Source organism: Gobio gobio (assembly GCF_949357685.1).
Source record: "Gobio gobio genome assembly, chromosome: 7".
In the NCBI taxonomy this organism is placed as follows: domain Eukaryota; kingdom Metazoa; phylum Chordata; class Actinopteri; order Cypriniformes; family Gobionidae; genus Gobio; species Gobio gobio.
This window is the reverse complement of record NC_137103.1, coordinates 38,314,200-38,335,913: the sequence shown is the minus strand read 5'-3', so window position 1 is coordinate 38,335,913 and position 21,714 is coordinate 38,314,200. Positions and strand designations below refer to the sequence as shown.

At 37.4% G+C, this 21,714-nt stretch overlaps 1 protein-coding gene across 1 annotated transcript in view; it reads right to left on the bottom strand.

The window, feature by feature from the left end:
* The window catches only part of itgbl1 (integrin, beta-like 1), a 61,612-nt gene that overhangs the window by 27,430 nt on the left and 12,468 nt on the right, over positions 1 to 21,714 (bottom strand). The window contains exons 3-7 of the mRNA XM_079821202.1: positions 16,078 to 16,224; positions 15,224 to 15,346; positions 14,486 to 14,626; positions 9,128 to 9,268; positions 8,376 to 8,522 (exon numbers count right to left, since the gene is read on the bottom strand). Of these exons, the coding sequence (XP_079677328.1) occupies positions 8,376 to 8,522; positions 9,128 to 9,268; positions 14,486 to 14,626; positions 15,224 to 15,346; positions 16,078 to 16,224 (699 nt within the window). The remainder of the gene's footprint in view (positions 1 to 8,375; positions 8,523 to 9,127; positions 9,269 to 14,485; positions 14,627 to 15,223; positions 15,347 to 16,077; positions 16,225 to 21,714) is intronic.

Here is a 21,714-nt window from a genome sequence, read left to right as displayed (position 1 = left end):
AGTGTATCTTTTCCATATGCTTTCACAGTGGCTGGTGGCGTAAATGGAGAAAGCACCGCTGGCAGCTTCAGTGTGATTAATGGCTCCCTCGCTGATCATGTACTGCGCTTTGGTCCGAATCGAAACAATTAATTCCTTCACAATATTTGAGAGACAGCCATCCGGCAAGTTCAATTCTCTAGGGAGCCGTGCCTGTGCAGGTGCCAAGACAAAAGCCCAATTCCTCTAAATTGTTAAACATCATAATGGCTCAGCATCATCAATTTCCGATAATACGACCCCTAATTCATCTCTAAGAGTTACATTATTATAAATTTATGACCATGGTGCTTAAATCCTGAGATGGGCATTTAGAGTAAACGCTGTACAGGGAGCAGCACCAGCTGTTCTGTATTAGACTGGGATTTCTATCATATTATCATCTCTGTTAAGCAGTTTTCTGTAGATGTTGGCTATGTCACAATTTACAGACTTAAACTAAACAATGCAATGCTGCATTGGAACAACTGACAAGTGTGTGTTGACACCAAGGGCTCAAGGCTTCGTGGTTGACGTTATAGCCCAAAAATATGCATACACTTAAAAATAAAAGTGCCAAAAGTTTTCTTCTTCTTCTTTTCATAGCGATACCAGACTGTTGAATGCTTGAATCTGATTATTTGACGAACGTAAGGTGTGCAATTATTGTCAGGGAAATGCACGGCTAAAGTAGTTCCAGGCAGGTCTTGAACGCATTACAGTTATCACCTCGCCAAATGATTTCAGTTATTTCAGACTACAACAGCAAAAGAACCAAAACCCACAATGACACCGGCCAAGCAAATAGATATAGTAAACAATAGGATAAAAAAGACCAATTATTTCCATGTTTTTTGCCACAAAATTACATTTTATTGTGTACGGACTCTCCCATTCAAATGTGCACACACTCTCAAAGAAACGTGTTGTCAGCGCTGCTCTGACGATTTTATCAGAAAAAAATGTTTAACAACTTAAAATCTACAACACTTTTCTCACTAGCGATGTAATAGCAGCTCTGTTCTTGGAGCAGATAAACTTAAAGGGTTAGTTCACCCAAAAATGAAAATTCTTTTCATTAATTACTTACCCTCATGTCATTCGACACCCGTAAGACCTCCGTTCATCTTCGGAACACAAATGAAGATATTATAGTTGAAATCCGATGGCTCAGAAAGGCCTCCATTGGCACAATGCACTTTTTATACTCTCAAGACCCATAAAAGGTTCTAAAGACGTCGTTACAAAGTCCATCTCACTACAGTGGTTCTATAATAACTTTGTAAAGCGACGAGAATAGTTTTTGTGCGCAAAAAACCCTAAATAACGACTTATATAGTGATGACCGATTTCAAAACACTGCATCATGAAGCTTCGAACCGTTATGAATCAGTGAGTCGATTCATGATTCGGATCGCGTGTCAAACCGCCAAACTGCTGAAATCACATGACTTTGGCGATCCAAACCGCTGAATCGACTCGCTGATTCATAACGCTTCAAAGCTTCATGATGCATTGTTTTGAAATCGTTCATCACTATATAAGTCGTTATTTAGGTTATTCTCGTCGCTTTATAAAGTTATTGTAGAATCACAGTAGTGAGATGGACTTTGTAATGACGTCTTTAATACCTTTTATGGGTCTTGCAAGTGTACATTGCATTGTGCCAATGGAGGCCTTTCTGAGCCATTGGATTTTAACTAAAATATCTTTATTTGTGTTTCGAAGATGAACGGAGGTCTTACGGGTGTCGAACGACATGAGGGTAAGTAATTAATGACAGAATTTTCATTTTTGGGTGAACTAACCCTAGCTTGATAACTCTCTCTCTCTCTCTCTCTCTCTCTCTGCATTAGTCTGCTATCCTATCAATGACTCAAGCTTCTGTTACTAGCTCTAAAATTACGTTTTGGAATTATCAACGGAGGCTTGGGTTTAAATGCGTAAGAAATGTATCCTACACTCAAGAGCATTTTAAAGGACAAAAACCTGACAAATGTCTTGAAGTGTGGTAACCGTAGTATAAGTGGAATAATTGACTTATTGACATTGAATTATTAGAAAAATAATGCACACCCAAGGTGGTAATGCGGCCACGATGCGAATTGTGATCGTCAATTATTCCTTACATGTTGGGTTCCCCAAAGAAGCTTTCATGAAAGAAGTCTAACTATTATAATAATGTCTCGGTTACGTATGTAACCCTCGTTCCCTGAAGGAGGGAACGGAGACGGTCATGTTTGACGTTACGTCGAAAGGGAACTAGTTTTGGGAACAATTTTTTCTTAGTGTGAAGAACTTTTAAATAATCTGAAGAACAGGGAAAATAGTTCCTCAGATTGTTTAGAACCTTTTGTGCAACGAAAAGTTTCCATGGATGTTTAAGTTTCTTCATGGAACCATAGATGCCACAAAAAAGTATAAAGATTATTTTTATAATGTGTACTATGAAATCCACCTTTGAAATGCTTATTTTCAATGTAGGACACACTAATTCTAATCTCCTATACTATTTAGGACAAATGCGAATTGGGACACAGCCTTTTTGAAGTTAGTCTTTGGCATATCTGGAAAGACTGTTGATGTATGTCAGGACTGTATCACTCTTGTGCCACAAACTTGACAAGGACAATCAGGCTTGTAAAGACACCAGTGTTTAGCTGCACAGACCACTGCCAGCTCTGACATTAAATGACAAGCGTGCTGGAGCCGTGCTGAGTGTATCCTGATGTGTCCTGCGAAGCATGAACCTGCCAAATACTGAGGTTCATGCAAATGAGACTTCTGGGGTGCTAAAGGGGGTGAGAAGGTTTCTTACTGTCTGCCTTTTAAAATGCAATTAAGAAATGTCAAGAGCCACACAGAACCAGAGTTGGACCCTTTCACAGTGCAATGCAAATACATGTAGGTTTGTATAAATTAATATAAAATATAAATAGAAAAAGTCCTTAACTGTAAACATGGATTCGTTCAGGAACAAAACAAGTGACTGTCTTTTGGAACTATTTTCGTTTATGACCGTATATACTCTGCGATCCAAGTTAGTAACTACATACAGCTTTCCACATTTTAAGAAGCATTAATATTTGATGTGTTCCTAATGCACCACTTCTCATCATTTGCTGATACTGAATATAGAGCAATCTGGGGAGAAAGACTAGCTTTCCCACTTTTTCCTTTGCAATATTGTCAGACAATTTTGAAACATAGCATTTGGAAGCCTTTCAATCAGCACAGGAAATGAAAGGTCAGGGAGGACAGTATGAGTTGTGTTAAGATGTGACATTTAAAGGCATCTCAGATGCTGCCCACTAGCAGCCAAAAGGGCCGCCACAATGACACAGCACTCTGCATGCAACACATTCTTAAACCGACAACTACAATTCACTTATATAGCATATTTGTTTTGAAAATGTAATTTCTATAGCATAAGGTATATTTGTACATTTGCATATATTTATATTAATTTATTTTTTACTTGACTTGAAAGTTCAACCCAGAATTCAACAGCATACTACATATAGATATAACTATACATAAGCATATCCATACTAATTGCACACATTCAGAAAGTACATTCCCTCTCAATGCAGAACACCACTTGGTCCTTGTGCACCAGAGAAGGCCACCATTATTAAACTCAGAGGAAGTGATTGCAATCAGCCCTAATTCTGCTGATTTGCTTTAAAAGATCGCTCATCACGCCAAGCAGTTCCTACAACACACTGGATATCAGTCAACATCTGCGTGGCAAATTAGGCCTCTTTTCCCCCTCATGTAAGACGGCTGGGAGTGTTGAATGATTGCTGCTGTGCATGTTTAATCAAGATACATTCTTTGTATACGGGCTCTGCACTGTAATCTATAGAGTGCATTAGTGAACTAATGAATAGTGTAAAAAAACTGACACTTAGTAACTTCCGTGCTATCCAAAAAAAGTGCTATCACTCATTTGTTGCTTCTCAAATGCCGTGATATACAACATACAGTAAATATCTTTCAGATATCATTTAAATGCCAAATGTTAGACCAAAAGATCATATACAATGGAGCTGCTGACAAATTCACAAAAGAATCAACTTGGTTTTCCAGCCTCAGCAGGAACACTTTCAGAACAGGTGTTTCCTGGAGGATATTCCAGGCTTAGGAGAACGTGAAATCTTCCAGATTTTCTCTTTTCAGAGAACCATTTACAAGCTCTTCTACTAAATCCTGCTTTATCTTTGTCCATTTGTCAGTCGCTGGCAGTGATGACCATCATTCTTAACTAGAAAAAAAAATGGCACATAAGTAAAAAGAATGAGGCAAGCCTGATTTAAAACATCAAGATATCCATTTTCAGTCGGAGGCTTCATGAATCCCAAGCAAACTGCCATGTGGCATGGGAATCCCTCATATGGGGCTTCTCCATGGCACTGTGTAAATGTTGGATTGATTCAGCCAGGATGACAGTCCTTCTTAATTGTGGGAGTGAAATTCAGAACGGAGGAAACCTGGATAATTACCTGCTGTCAGGATAATGGATGCAGCAAGCAGACCTATAGCTCCAGTCATGGGTGAAATTCTAGTAAACAGATATATAAATCATCATTTGCGGGCAACGTCTCATAGCACATGCTCACAGTACGGAGGGACAGTGAATCTATGGATTATTGATGCTTAACTGTAAAGCCTCAGGTTCCCATTTGAACTGTATTCAGGAAAATCTTTAAGATCCAGTGGATTCACACAAGGAGATCTATAATACGTGAAGAAAGCTATTTGTTAGCACTCACATTTATCTCAATGTCAGTCGCTCGGTTGGAGCAGAACCAGCCTTGCTGAAAATGAGCCCCACTCCTGTCCGGAAGTACTTAAAGAGTTTTAACTTTTTAAGCCAAACACCTGAGCTGTAAATGTCATGTAAATAAAATACCCTGGGGCTGGAGGAAAATGATGTCATGACAGTGTTGATTGGCTCGTGGCACAGTTCCAATCTTTACTAGCAACTATCTTGGGCTGTGAAAAAATAAAATCAAAATCATACTTTTAAATAAATCAATCAATTTAAATAAATCCATTTCATAAAAAAGCCCTTTAAAAAAAGTATCAGGCACAGGTCTATAGTATAATGAAATATTGTGTATAATATGTATAACATCATAAAAATACTTGATTATTAATCATTAAAATAAGATTAATTATTTGTATAATAAATAAACAATTATATTATCATGTAAAGCCTATATATATATATATATATATATATATATATATATATATATATATATATATATATATGCATGCAATTTGGTTCAGTTGATGATATTTATATGGCCACAAAGTAAGCTGGAATTCTGATCGCTTGTAATAAGATCAATAAGATCTTTATAAAATTATAACCGACTACTTATTAAAATATGAATATCAGTTGTCACTCTATAACTCCCAATAATACATCTTAGTAAGATGATATTTGAATGTTTAGTTTTATGATCAAAGCTGTGTAGTTTAAATTGTGTGGGGCAAAACATATACTGTAATGCAATACAATTATTATTGAGAGATGTACACATAAACGCCTGATTTATCATATTTGAAATGTGATGTAAGCATTATCAAGTACACTCAAGTTGCTTCAACCTAGTAAGTGTTTATCTAGTTTTACAAAACAATATAAAAGTTATTTTTACAGTAAAAAGACGTGTGCCACAACCTGAAGGGGGACGTTTTTGGAATTACACTAAAAGGTATTTTACTTACTACAAAAGCAACAGGTTTTTGTTGTTGTTGTTCATATTGATAATTTAGAAGCCTTTTAGAAATGTAGAAATGTGGGTATCAAATATAATATAGCAGGCTTTATAAGGTTAATCAGAATACATAGTGGTATATCTTATCATAAATTTGACTTCAATAAAAGCTGCAAGAAATTAAATAAACTGGCTTCCTTACAGGAAATCTTTCATTTTTATTTTTTTTTATTTTTCTGCCAATTAATTATTGTGCTTGGGCACAATTTAACCCACCATTTGGTCGAAGCAGATTTTAGATGTTTTAAAGGTACAGCTGAAAGAATTAAAGCTAATTAATTTTAGTGACTGTGTTACAATTTGATAAATTATTTTTTTTATTAGAGAGACAGAACTCAGATCCTACTCTCTATGTTCCTCTAAAGACCAGAACAAACTGTTTTCACAGTGCCAAGATCCAAGAAACCCCATGTGGACTTTCTGTAGCTTTTTATACACATGGTACTGAGGGGGTGGGTAGGTGGGGTGGGGGGAGAAAAAAAAACTAATACAATGCATCTGGTTCACTAAAAGATTTGTTTCTAAGTTTCACCGCAAGACCTGCTGCCAGATTCAGTGTTATTTCAGGTGCTACAGAGGGAACATGCCGAGCTAAAGCCTTGAGGGATGAAACACAAAAGCTACTATGTATCAGATTTTTCTAGACTGCATTTCCACATTTGTATTTCTTAGGTACGCTGCATGTAATCATCATTGACATTGTCTAACACAAGACTAGCATTCAGTATTTACCGTACTGTAGCACTATAAAACAAACAGCTTGTGAACACTCCCAGTTATGTGTAGGCAACTCTTTTCAACCCAGCCTATACAGCAAAAGTCATTACATTTTTGCCTTTTAAAATGAGAGTTATATTATCTGCTCTATGTCGCTAGAGTATAAAAGAGCACGGGGGTGGAAGTCCTTTAAAAAACAAGTGTACAGAACAGAGGCTCCATTAAAGTTAAATTATCACCTCACTCAGAGAAACAGGACTATTATTATCGCTCTTCACCTTCTTATGCAGCGGGGAACTATGGAAATAGCATTGTTTCTGAACAGTCACATTAGTTCTGATTCTTCGACTTATTTTTTCTTTCAAAAAACTCATGCAGAGACAGTATGTACAGACCAGTACCTGAAGCAAACTATAAGTTCATAATACCCATTACAAAAAGTACCATTGTAACCACATATTCATATGAGACTGTAATCCAGATGATTATGGAAATTGGCTTTAAAAACATATTAATTGTGTTAGAATTGTAAGGTGCCTGCCTGGCATATGCCACTGTTACTACAAATCATGGTACAACTATAAAACCATATCAAATTAATATGGGATCTCCAACAGTGCCAGAATCTTTTTATCGTTTTGTTTTTATGTTTTGTTTAATTTAAGTGGTGGCTATAAACTATAGCCACTGGCTAATGCCAAATTACAAATTTTATTGTAATTTTATTGTTTTATTGTTTTGTCAGGTAACCTAACAATGCATTTCATCATCTAAATTAGTTAAAAATGAACCTGACTACAGTACATTAGGCTACATTAACAAAAGTCATTTTTATCAAGTACAGGTCAAATACAAATGTGACCCTGGACCACAAAACCAGTCATACTGTAAGTCGCACGGGTATATTTGTGGCAATAGCCAACGATACATTGTATGGGTCAAAATGATCCATTTTTCTTTTATGCCCAAAATCATTAGGATATTAAGTAAAGATCATGCTCCATGAAGATATTTTGTGAATTCCCTACTGTAAATATATACACAATTTATTAATATTAGTAATATGCCTTGCTATGGACTTAATTTGGACAACTTTAAAGGAGATTTTCTCAATATTTAGATTTTTTTTGTTGCACTCTCAGATTCAAGATTTTCAAATAGTTGTATCTCGGCCAAAACCATACATCAATGGAACGCTTATTTATTCAGCTTTCATGTGCTGTATAAATCTCGATTTCAAATCTCAATTTCTTATAACTGGGTTTGTGGTCCAGGGTCACAAATAGTTTCTTTTTAAAGTGTGGTTTACCAAAGCAAATGTTTTGAAATGTAATAATCTGAATAAATCTAACAAACAATTCATCCAAAGAAGTACAAATCAATGACTCACACGGCACTATCAAAATCCGTTCTTTGTCTCGTGTATTCAGACATCATCCTGCATCTGTTTTGACTGTTTGTGTTGTTTCTGGGTTTAGCAGTAAACTACCCCAGACATGTTTGGTCTCTTATAATCATTGCTGAAACAGTTTCGAATTAAACTGCAGGCTCAAAGAATGACGCCTACAGCCACAACATTATTTATGTAACAACATGTTTCATTCAAAACTATCTATTACGACTGGCATGCTAAATGGCGGTACTGCTAATTTCAGCATTGATCTTTCCGCTCAAGCTTTGTATCACACCATGCCGAAGCGACTAATCTGGAGAGTCGAAAATTGCACACTTCACCTTTAAGAGTCCTCTGGCCTACCGTGCGACCAACAAATGTAACACCTCGGATCTGTGAAACGTTGCTGGCGGAACCCACTTTGGCACAGATGAATAGACACTAGACTTAATTACCTCTGCCAAAGCAGGGCAGGCTGGAGGTTCCCCGACACTTCTTCTGACTGGATTCCACAGACAGCGAACAGGAGAGAGGATGATCACATTTCTTTCCAGCCCAACCTTCCTTGCAGTCGCACCTGCCACAGTTACACTGGCCATGACCTTCAAACAGACACATAGCAGGATTTAGAGTCCTCTAATGGATGACCGATCGACTGAAGCTCTGCCTGAAGCTGCCCTAGATACAGGCAAAGATTTTACATTGGTGGTGTATGTGTCGGTTTATAGATTTGAAGTTAAAGGGCACAGCTCACAGGTCTGGCAGACCATGAGTGTAAAAAATGAAGGATAAACACGGTCCTCTGAGGAAAACATAAGATTGAAGCGAGCCTCGCATATGGCCGTTATTCCTCAATCCTCAGCATTAGAAACAGATGTTGAAATGTTTCTGAACTGCATCTGTTGTTCTTCAGCTCAGTATAATCCACATGGCCTGTGTTTATGCAAGATCACATATAGGCGGAGTGAACGGATATCGAACAGTTCCACCCTGTCCTCTTTTTCAGCAACGTCAGTGTTTTCACTGCTGGATTTTGGAATGTGAACCATTTCCTTTTGAGGGGGTTTGATGAAGCCAAAACCGACCATTTCAACCTCTTTTCCTGAGAAACACACTGCCAGAGTGACATGTGGGATACAAGTTTAACAGCACAAATGTGATAATAAGAATGAGAAGTTTGACAGAAATGTTTCGACTAGTGCTTCACCTGAACAGAAATCATCCGAGTATCTGTCGTACATGGCATGGCAACTTCTCTCGTCACACTCGCAGGTCTCTCCATGGATGTCTCCCCAGTCTCCTGAAGGATCCACATCATAGCAGGTGCATTCGCCACAGACACATGTGCCTACAAAGACAGGGTGGAATTATAGTAAAGTATGGTAAACCTCCTGAAGGTTAAACTAAGCTGTATTCGCATGGTCAAAGTAATTTATTCCTGTGATGGCAAAGCTGAATTTTCAGAATCATTACTCCAGTTTTCAGTGTCACATAATCCTTCAGAAATCATTCCTATATGCTGATTTGGTGCTCAAGAAACATTATGAACTATCTTATAATCAATGTTCAAAATGGTTGTGCCGTTTAATATTTTTCAGGATTCTTTGATGAATAGAAAGTTCAAAAGAACAGCATTTATTTAAAAAAAACATTTGCTTTCACTTTTGATCAATTTAATGTGGACTTGGTCATTAATTGTAACGGGTTTTCTGGGTTTGTGTTTGGGTGGGTTTTTCCGTCTTCTTCCTGTGTTTCAGTTAGTTTCCTTGGTTACTCATTGTTTGATTATGTTCTCGTTTCTTTGATTGGTTTATCTGCCTTGTGTTTCTTCTGTTCGTTGCGTGATGTCATTCGTGTTCTCTGCAATTCCTGTGTTCCAATAGCCTATAGACCCTTTTCACATTTCCGGGTTTCTCAGAAGCAGAAGTCATCATAGTTGGGTTAACTATTATAGCGGTGAATGAGAGAATACATTTTTTGTGTCCCCATTTGCTCAAATATAGCAAAAGAAAAACTCCACAATAGCGATTTCACAACTTTCAAAAAGAGGGGAAAAATAGAGTGAGATTTCATATATTAATTCATCCACTTCAATTTCATATAGTTTAATGTTACACAATTGAATTATAATACTGCACTAGCTAGTTGACTAACGTTGAGCTAACAATAGCACACATCAGCATCTTAAATGCTAAGCATTAAAAGCTATTTAAAGTCATTTAAATTGTTCTAATAATTCCAACATAATTGAATATTAAACACTATTAAACACAATCAAGCCTGCTCATCTTGCTCAAAAATACATAAAATATCACTTTTTCCATATAAAATAACAACATTTACTCTATCTTGATTTGACCATATGCTGGGAACTAACAAGCCCCACACAGTTTCAGTTAATGCAACACAAATCATTCATGTAATCTCAACACAAACGGTTTAATAAACTTTAATTTGACTTATATTTAAGTGGATTGAACACAATCAAATTAAGTTAGGACAAAATGTATAGCATTTTTGTTGTTTTAGCTTATTATAATTAAGCAATTTGAACATGCAGTAAAAAAAAATTTCAGTGTTGTTTTGAGTTTGCTTTTTACCAAAAGTTTCACTGCATGCAATTAGATCCAGCTCTTTATTTTGTTTTATCCGCAACCAAGGCTGGCATTAATAGTATTACTTGTCTTCAAAGAATTAAAATCAATTACTGATCCCAAACTTTTAAACTATTTCTTTGATTTTTAAATAATTTTACATCAATTCAAATTCAGAAACCAGCCACTCTTAATTTAGTTCTGAACATTCTCAAAAGTAACCGTTGAAAGGCAACTGAGCCACAGTGTAGCTTCTATAAATTAACTAGTATTAAAACAAATGCTTAGATTAATGAATTACATTTAAGATGTACTACGTTTTAAAACCAAAGGGTGCTGTAAGAGGTCAGTGCCAGGTAAGGGCATTTTACGATCGCTGGAATATGGGTTCAAACGGTTTTGTCTGTGTTAGGAGGATTAGAGCTCAGTGAAACAGTTAGCTGCACAGCGCTATAATTGAAGTGATGCTGAAAAGGAAAGCCAAATTTCTCCTGGGGACCAAATCCTCCAGAGCCCAGCTGACAATAAAGGGGCCATGCATGGAAAGGATTGATGAGGATGCTTACTCCAAGTTCCAGCTAATCTATTGCTGGGGCGACAGTCATGGCAACAGAGCTGCGGGAAACACCTCCACTCTGATGAATCTTAGCCAGACCAGTTGCAGCACAACTGGAAATCCTGTTTTCTCTTATCTGTGCAGAGAAAGCACACTGGGAACCGAGCCAACTGGCGTCCTGCGAGCAGGAGGCTAGACCACTGCCGCTGCCATCATTCGCAGTTCTGTCAAAGACCTGTCCTCTCATGAATATAGACCTTACTCACACAGCGCTTGGTTTGCATTACGCAACCTTCTCTGAATGCTTAAGTGAATGGCATGAGCTTTATTATTACAGTCATGCATGTAAACGTAGATTGTTGCTTACTGTAAGACCCTTAGTCACAGAAAAGCAAATACAATAATAGTAGCCCACTCTTCCATAACCTTATCACTGACTTGCTTAGGCTTGTTTACACTTGGCTAAGACTCAGTGGGAGTCCATTAAAGAGGTCATGAACTGCGTTGTTTTATTGTTTTATGTTTCCTGGGGGGCACTTATAATGTTAAAATGCTTTTTTTTATAATTTATAAATAAAAGGCATTTTTCCTACCCTGATTTTAGCCCTCTGGTTTGAACGCTCTGTTTAAAGGGGCGTGTCCGCTGTGAGACTTCGGAGTAATAGCCCACTGCTGTGATTGGCTAACGTCTTTCCATTTGAAATAGCTACGTTTTACTCTCTCTTTTAGCGCATTTTTACTATTACAGCTCTCATGGTTAACTAATCTTGAAAAGTGTTGTATTACATTTAGATCTATGGCATTATATTAAGATCGTGGCATGAAAGGTTGCAGAGATTAACATTGTAGCCGATCAAAGACATGTTGAGCGCAACTCAGTTTCTGTACACTAACGAATGAGTTCATCTTCACTAACAGTGCAAACGTGATATAGTTAAGAGATTCGTTGAATAAAATGGGAGTCACTGATAAACTCTCCTGTTTGATTGACAGCTTCAGCGCGCTGCTCCAATGATTGCAAAGGGAGCTTTCTTTGATCGCTTTCTTTATAGAATTTAATCACCGTTAAATAACAGATTATTTTCATCCTACAAAGAGAAACAACGCAAGTTGACGTTTAGTCACTGATTTGATTTACTGACACACAGACAAAGAACATCTGACTACATGAATCATTACATTTCAGATCAGGCATTAACACAGTAACTTACATGTTGCATTACTGTCGAGCCCAGGCACTGCGCAGTATTTTGTAATCCTCAACGGCATGTTTATTGCTTGGTCGCTCGATCTGGTTTAGCTCGATCTGTTACTTAGGCTACCTATTCTATTACATGTCATGCGCGAATCGGTGGGCGGGGCTAAACAGGCAGTGATGAAGTAGGCGTTGATCTTTTTCTGCAGAGGCAGTGCACGGCTCCCTTTGACGTCATAGATCCCCACTTTAAAAATCGTTTGCTGGGCCTGGTGTCAATAAAAGCTTTTATTGGACTAACAAGCAAGTTTTCAGTTCTGAAATTTACAGGATATTCTTATAGTAGGATGACCTCTTAAAAGCTCAAGGGAAATTTGATTTCTCAGTTCAGGACCCCTTTAAGGGAAGGCTGAAACTATTAAAAATCAGGGATGCACAATATATTATTACAATATCGGATATCAACCAATATTAGATTGTTTTAAATCCATAATTTACCATATCAGTCAATATTGGATATGCACTACTGTTGTGGGTCAGTAAGTTTTTATTTAATGAAAGAAATTAATACAGCAAGTCCACATAAAAATGTATCAAAAGTAACAGTAAAGACATTTATAATGTCACAACAGATTTCTGTTTTAAATAAATTATTTTCTTTTGAACTGTCTAATCAAAGAATCCTGAAAACATGCATTTCCACAAAAATATTAAGCAGCACATCTGTAAATCTGTACAAATCAGCATATAGGAATGATTTCTGAAGGATCATGTGACACTGAAGACTGGAGTAATGGCTGCCGAAAATTTTGCTTCGCCATCACAGGAATAAATTACATTTTAAATTAAATTAAAATAGAAAACAGCTATTTTAAATTGTAATAATATTTCACAATATTACTATTTTTACTATATTGTCGATCAAATTAATGCAGCCTTGTGAGAAGAGATTTCTCATTTTAAAAAATCTTACCGATCCCACACTTTAGAACGGTTGTGTATATCAGGCCTTTGTCCCACCTTTCTCTCTAGAATTTCGTTAATATAACAACTCTTTACATGCTGGTCTGCCTGCATCTGCCATTTGACCCCTGGCTGAACTGTGGTTAACAGTAGAAACCTTTTTTAGGCCTCTTTTTGGTATCCCATACTTGCCAGAATAACATTTAAGTGGCTCTGCCAATAAGATTTTTGGACATGTTGTCCTAATTCATGAGTCTGGTTGAAAATATAGCTCCTAATGAAAGTATAGTTGTTTTTACACCAAAGCATTCTGCTTCATTTATATGTTTGTAACTAAAAAAGGTTATTAAATGTAGCCTATAACTTTGCATGGGTGTATTTTAAAGTGAAGGGCAAGCTATTTAATGCATTGAGAGTTTGACTGACTAAAAGAAGCTGTCATCTCACACAATAGCAGCGATCCACCGAGACCTGCCATTCACAGGGCAGAACGTATAATTGAAGGGTATAAACAGAATATAAAATAGGGAAAATGAGGATGGATAGCTTTAAAGTGCCCAAAATAATGGATATCTTTCACCAGGTGCACTGGAACAAACAAGTGCACATTTTTGGAGCTACGGTATCCTAATTCAAAGTCTCCCTCAAACAGAACACAATACTGCTGATAAAAATACATATGTGGTCAAATATATGGATAAGTATGCCTAAGGAAGACCATGAGGAATTGTATTTTCTATTGGAAAGTATAACTGCTCCTAAAATAATGTTGTTTTTAGAAACAAATGCTGTATGCCCACCTCTTACCCAGCGTGGTTGCTTCTGATGAGTGGATACGGTTTGTGGGCAGATTACTTAACCACAGACAGTGGTTCAGATGTGAGGTTGAGTTTATACTGTGTACCACTTCACCCTTTTGCTGTAATCAATTTCAGAGAAGCTCCCTGGAGGTTCACCGGCAATATGAGAGCCAAAGCTTTTTTGGCAGCCTGATGTATCTTAATGGAGAATGCACTGTCCCACTCTCATTTGTGCTTGTCAGGTGAAATTACTTATGCTGTATACAGCAGATATGGGACAATTAGGCATATTTCGTAACAGATTCTGTGTGGAAAACCCTCAAATAAAATTCTAATTTAGATGCCCCAGCAGTAGCATTAAGGATAACCTCAGTTAATTAATTATTAGTTAAAGTTAAAGGGCGATGTAAAATATTGGTCATGTCAGAGTAGGGTAAATGCTTGCACAAAGACAGACCTCTGTTGCTGCAGATCTTGCCATCTGGAGATGTGCATCTCCGCTTACTCTCCCATGGGCTGATGTCACACTGGAATTCACATTTATCTCCATGCCAACCAGCCGAGCAGTAACAGTTTCCACAGTAACACTTTCCATGGCCTGAAACCACGAACCGGGAGAGGGAAGAGAGAAATTCCGTTTGAGAGTTTTTAGATAAAAAAAAAAAATAGCTCATTATCTTCGTAGAGAAAAAGCAGGTATAGCAATGGCATGTGAATTAGGGTGTCGTTTAATTAAAACCATGCTATTGATAGTCTAAAATTGAACAGAATTATTATTTTTTTAATCTTACATATTTTTACTTCTTATACAGGAAAATGACACAAGTCTTGCTTTCAGAGAAATCAAACTAATATTTTAATATTTTTAATAATTTAACTCAAAATCTGACGACAGTGGTAGTATATAATTCAGTCCTTTAGCTCTGATCATGCTAAAATATATCCGATTTTTATAAATGCTATATTTTACAGGCTAGCTGTCTTATGTGCATGTTCCTAATTGCCTCTAAAAAGGATGTAACTTTATTGCTACAGCCACCATTTCAGTAAAAATGAGTAAGGAAAACAAAGCAGGTGCCACTTGATTTAATGTGGAGTTATCTAATTCAATAAAATTAATACACATGTGTCCAAATACTTTTTAGGACCACAGTAGATGAATCTAGATTAAGCACTGGCCACACTGTGGTCATACCTCCACACACTTCTCCAGAGTCTTCATCCAAACACTCGCTGTCATCACACTCGCAGTAGCGTCCGCTGATCAGGCCCTTCCCATCGGGATTATGGCACATGCAGCTGCCGCAGTGACAGGTGCCTGTCGGCCAGATACATCAATGTCAAAATCCACAGATTTCATGCTGTCACGCATCAACCACACTTCTATATATGAAGACACTCACAGACTCACACAACAACACCCGACCTAAGGCTATATACACTAAAGAATTGCATGGCATTCAGAATTAAACTGAGAATGAGCTTAGAATTCTGTAAGTGGATTTTTAATTATATATTTCAGTAAACATGCTATCCTAAACACAACATACCCCCTCCCCAGAATTATTAGATGGTATAAAAAGAAATGTTGAAAAATTCACCCACAGACATGTGTATTAATTTAAAATTAATTCATATGTACATTTATTTATACACGTATATCATCACACAATAAATGAACTAATGTTGTCTAATCAGTTGAGACATTTTTTTCCCTACATATCTCGGAATAAATACACATATTATATTTTGAAAATCAATCCTGATGCACAGCACTTTCATGTACACGCGCGCCCTAATGGCATGGTGACACATACCAGGCATATCTGCAAACCAGCTGGGTCCCCAGCTAACAACACACAGACACATCACCTAAAGTTAATGTTCAGGTCAGTGTAAGGGTTAAGTACAGGGTTTGGGGCAAGGTGTGAAATACAAGCAGGCTAGGCCACCCAGAAAGAATGTTTGGACAACTGCACACTATGAATTTTGACCTTTAGTTCTATTATCTTTAGGCCCTCATGCAATACAAAATGTCAAACATCTTACCTGCATTGGAGCAAACTACACCCTGGGCATTGCGGCAGAGGTCTTTACTGGTTTTGCTAGAGAGGGAACATTGCTCCTGGTACTGACAGGATTCCCCAAACCAGTTATCATCACAGAAACACTTCCCACAGTTGCATATCCCATGATCTGTAGTGGACACATACAGATTACAATTATTGATTGTTTTGAGTAACATGCAGTCGTTATACAGAACCACACCGTAAAAGTAAATGGGTTGATAACAAATGATATTATGTCGGAGGAGCCAAAGAGCTCCATATGAGATTGATTTTGTGATTAGTAACACATTTGTAAGGTGTTTGGAGAGGTGAAGGGCAGGGTGATGTGGAAGACATTAACACTCTCCATGCATGCATGCTTAGGAAACCCTGAGAGAGAGGATAGGAGATGTGTGTGTTTCACATATGTGTGTTTTTCACAGCTAAAAGGTGTTGAAGATTTCTTATGGTCTACTTCCGCACAATTGCACAACCCTATAAACTAGAGGTCTGCTACCTGAACAGAAAAGAATTTAATGTAAAAGAATGTAAAAGAATTTCATTTTTACAACTCATTAAAATGAAAAAAATGCTCAGGTCAGGGTCTTGCTCGAACAGGTCAGGTTCAGGCTATAAAGGGATAGTTCACCCAAAAATAAAATTTTTTCCATAATTTACTCACCCTCAAGCCATCCTAGGTGTATATGACATTCTTCTTTCAGACGAATACAATCAGTTATATTAAAAAATGTCCTGGCTCTTCCAAGCTTTATAATGGCAGTGAATGGCAGCCCAAAATTTGAAGACCAAAAAAATGCATCTATCCATTATAAAAGTAGTCCACACGGCTCCGGGGAGTTAATAAAGGCCTTCTGAAGCGAAGCAATGATTTGAAGAAAAGTATTCATGTTTAACATGTTATAAAGTCAAATATCTAGCTTCCGGCGGACCGCCTTCCATATTCAACTTACGTGGAAAGTGTAGCGCCTCTCGCAGTTCAAAATGCTTATGCAACATCCGGTGTCATCGTCCGCGCCAGTTACGCTTTTTTACGCTACGTCCGACTCATCGTCTCGCCAGTTACGTTTTTTAACTCTACGTCCGACGTCATCACTATGTTTTTTTCAGAAGTTGAATATGGAAGGTGGTCTGCCAGAAGCTAAATATTTAATCCATCCGAGTGCTTTTATAAGGGATGGATGCACTTTTTTGTTCTTCATATTTTGGGCTGCCACTCACTGCCATTATAATGCTTGGAAGAGCCAGGACAAGCCAGGACATTTTAATATAACTCCGATTGTATTCGTCTGAAAGAAGAATGTCATATACACATAGGATGACTTGAGGAGGGTGAGTAAATCATAATTTTAATTTTGGGAGAACTATACCTTTAATGCCTTTGAAGACCTCTGCTATATACTTTGTAATACTATTTGCTAAATGATGCAGTAGCTATATAATTGCTCATTGTTAACAAAGCAAAATTCATAAGCTTATGAACTTTTAAAAGGGAGGAGAATTTTTTTTGCACGTTTTCAAATTCTATTGTATATTGGCGCAAATTCATGTGATGATATGATAAAAGCTAGCCAAATGAGACATGCCAACATGTTCAAATGCCGACAATTCATCGCTTGCCATCCCCTTGAAACAATGAAAAATATCTGAAAATACAAAATGAAAGGCCAAAAATTTTACATTTTCTGGGGTTGGAACAAAACTATCTGGGTTATGGCCCTCCAGGAACAGAATTGAATAGACCTGGCTTAGGTTAGTCATGAAGTTCTGCAGGTCTGTGCAACCACAATATCAGGGTCAGTATACTTTACTTTAATGCTTCTTACACCATGGAATTCTTGTTGGACAGACAGAAATGGATTTCATACCATGTAATCATATTCTGTCTTGCAGTCTCAAAGCTCTGACCACTTATTTCTATAGCGGATTGTGCACTTTGTGTGTAGCCTACTGAATAATGATAAAGTTTACTCTTATTACAAATACTGAAATAATATTTTTTCATTCATTTTCCACCACTCTCTCTCTCTCTTTCTCTTCTGGCACCTCCTCTTCTTTCAATCTTCCTCTTCAATCTGCATGCAAACGTCCCATAGTGAGACAAGAAAAAAAATTCGATATCAGACCATTATGATTGCCTATCATTATTCTTGACTCGATGGATGAAAATGTATTTGTGCACAAAAAAGGCAGATAAAATATGCTGCAAATACATCCTGTTATTGTAAATTCAGCTCCTTTAGCCACATTCTGAAGTGTCATCCTCAATCACTCCCTGCACTAATCCATCATGTAAATTTGATGTCGTCTTCAAGGGCTATCCATCAGTCCTTAACAATAGCCTTGTTCTGCTCCTGTACTCATTATCAGAGAGTCTTGGCTGCTTGTCACAAACATTCAGTGTTTTATAGCCAATCTGGAGGGAAAGGCAAGATTTATGCTAATACCAAATGGAGGATACATCTATCTTGTGCCCTATAGTTTAAAAGCAAATTGCTATTGGAAATGTTAAGCTATGAGCCGAGCAATGTTTATTAAAAAAATGTTATATATAGCCTTTGAGTACAATGTGATCTTTTAAAAAGGCATTCCTCATTACTGAATCAGGCAGGTTGTTAGCAACTTCTTGTTCAGTGTGACTGGCACAGTTTCAGACATTACAGATCAGACATTACATATTCTTACAGAATAACATGTTCACACTTAAACAGCGTCTTCTTCCTCTGAACTTTTTCAGAGGAACCAGCTGTGACCTTTAATGTACTTTCAAATTAACATCGAGAACACCAATGAATTACATTAAGTAAGGGACAAAAATGTGTAGATTTTGAAAATAAATAAATAAAAGGGAAATTATATGGAGATGGTGCCCTTTTATGAGGTTACTTTATGTTTTTCCACCATATGTTTACCGAGCTACTGAATGAAAAATAAAATAACATTATTAACCACCTCAAGCCGGCTAACAGCTACGGCTTACCTAGATAGCCGAAGCTACCTAGACAGGTCATATGATCAATCACCTAAACCAGCTTGTTGTAAACCAGTATAGATGACACTAAAAACAGGAACAAAGCAAAAGTACAAATTTCTCCTTTCCTTCCATTTAATATGTTCTTAAAGGGGTACTTCACTGCTGGCAAAATTGGCTTTCAATAAAACATGACTGCTTATAGAGTATAAAGGCGATTTTTTTTATTTTAAATCAGAGAAAAAAGGCTGTTGTCTAAAATTTTTTCCCAAAAAGTATCTTCAACACCCATAATGCAATGGGCATGTTGCCATCCAAGGCCACTCCCATTCTGAATACGCTTCCCAAAGTCAAATACCACCTTGCTTTAGTAGAAAAATACTTACTAGCAAACTTTTAGTTATGGTCTTTTAATGGTGTCGACTTGTTCGTTTGTTCCCAAGTGCAAGAATTCACAGAGTAAACATTTAGCGGGAGGGAGTTACTCTCGGTTTCCAGTGAAAGATCCAGCACATTGCAATCAGAAAAAACTGTGTCCGTAGTCATTCAGTTTGAATGTTGACTACAGAGGGGAAAAACTGAAAGCAGCTGCCATTTTCTCAGTTCTGTACATCCCCCAGAAAGAAAAAAACGCAGGTATGAAAGCTGTTGCCATAGTGTTTATACCATAACACTGTTTAAAGAGTAGACACAGTACGACATATTTTTCAATGATAAACCTACCCTTACAATAACTTCTTTTAAAGGTAGGGTAGGTAATGTTTTTCATAAACACTTTTTCTTTTACTGGTTGAAACTCATGATAGCATCAATAACAGAAGTTCTCTGAGAGATTGGCATGGTAATGGATTTGGCAATGTTAATGTATTTGGTCTTGGCGGGATAGATCTGCTACGCTGCTGCTGCTGCTGTTGATTATTGCTGCTGCACATATAACATACATGGAATAACCCTCCAACAAAGAAGGGGACACGAAAATAGACAATACAAGGCAATATGTGTATGCTGCTGAGTGACGAAAACATGTTGCTACATCGGCAGACATACATACATCTGCACAATGATAAACAAAGACAGGACGGGATAGGACAAAACACACCCAAGACATACAGTATGTACTGCTGCTGTTCCCGAAGTGCCATGAGACGACATGTTTTAATATCTGTGTGCCTGGGCCTGCTTTGCCGAATAGCTTAACTCTAGTGGCCTATGACTATGTGTGCCTGGGCTACCACGCCGAATGGCTTAGCTCTAGAAACGTGCACTGTGTATTCTCATCAACAATAGATATTACATTGCAAGCTGATAGAGATAAGAAACCCCAGCAACCACCTGAAAAAGTATCATAATTTACAGTAAGTCATTTGATAATATCATTGACACAACCCATAACTCTATTTGATCAGCGAAAACCTGTTGAGAGCGATAATGAATGACAGGAGCATGACTCTGTCACTGCATATGTAACCCCTCCTGTTCGCACCACCCGCACCAAGTGGGACTCGAACCCGGGCATGAGAGTCAGACTCTCTAACAACAGAGGAGTGAGGTTAACTCGCACAGCAACTACTAGCTGGCCTCCGTTACACATGCAGCTGAAATCAGCTGTACACATTAGTATAGCTAATGAAAACATTGCCATTGGAAATAAATAAACGCGTCATTAGAGTTATACAGCTAAATATAGCAAACACGTTGAAAGCACAAATGCTTATTTATTTCACTTCAGCCTTCTCTCATATCCATAGCTTAGACGGCATATCCTCACAGCAATTACGTACAATATACCGCTTGCTGCGGCATAAACACATTACATAAAGACTGGCTAATAGAGATGAGGGAGAAAAAAACACAACCACCTGAGCAAATAATATGATGATTTAGTATAATTTGATATTGCCATGTCAAACCCTCTATTTTCATATTTGGAAGTAATTTGGAACAATAGATAAATAACAGAATATGACTCATGCAGCTATGACTAATAAGCCCGAATGCACGCACATAAAAATGAAAACATCACCCTTGGAAAAAATGATGGTGTCGTTGCTGTTGAAAATATTCGCTAACATTGCAATCTGAATTTGTTAAATATGCTGCTGCTGTACAAAAGTAGGCCTACTCTATAGCTCCGTTTTGAAATGCTTAATGAAAGCGAAAGCCTATTTCACTTTAACCAGTTCACATGCCAGCAATGCTTTGTCTCTGTATTCTCACGGCAAGTAAATTGTCTGCTTGCTGCTGCTGCATAAACGCAATATTGCATGTTCACTAGCTGCTAATATGCTTAGTAATTCACTCTAAGCACTGCTAACATGACACATGATTTTTAACCTTGTGTATGGTTACTTCATAAGGGATTGAAAAAGCAGACCACACAAAATGCATAGTGATATAGCATAAGAAAGACCATTAGTTCACTTAACTTCAGACAATTTCTGAAAGCGTTCCACATACTGCTGATACTCTCAGGACCAAAAAATGTTCGTCCAATCATTGCATTCGGTTAGAATGCATTAACAGGATGCCCTGCCTGTCAACATATGTATGCCAGAGTTCGATCCTATATGCAGACACAAATACTTTGACATTAATTACCACCCACCCATATGTGGGAGGAAGAGCTTGGTCCTTGCTGTCCACTTTGTC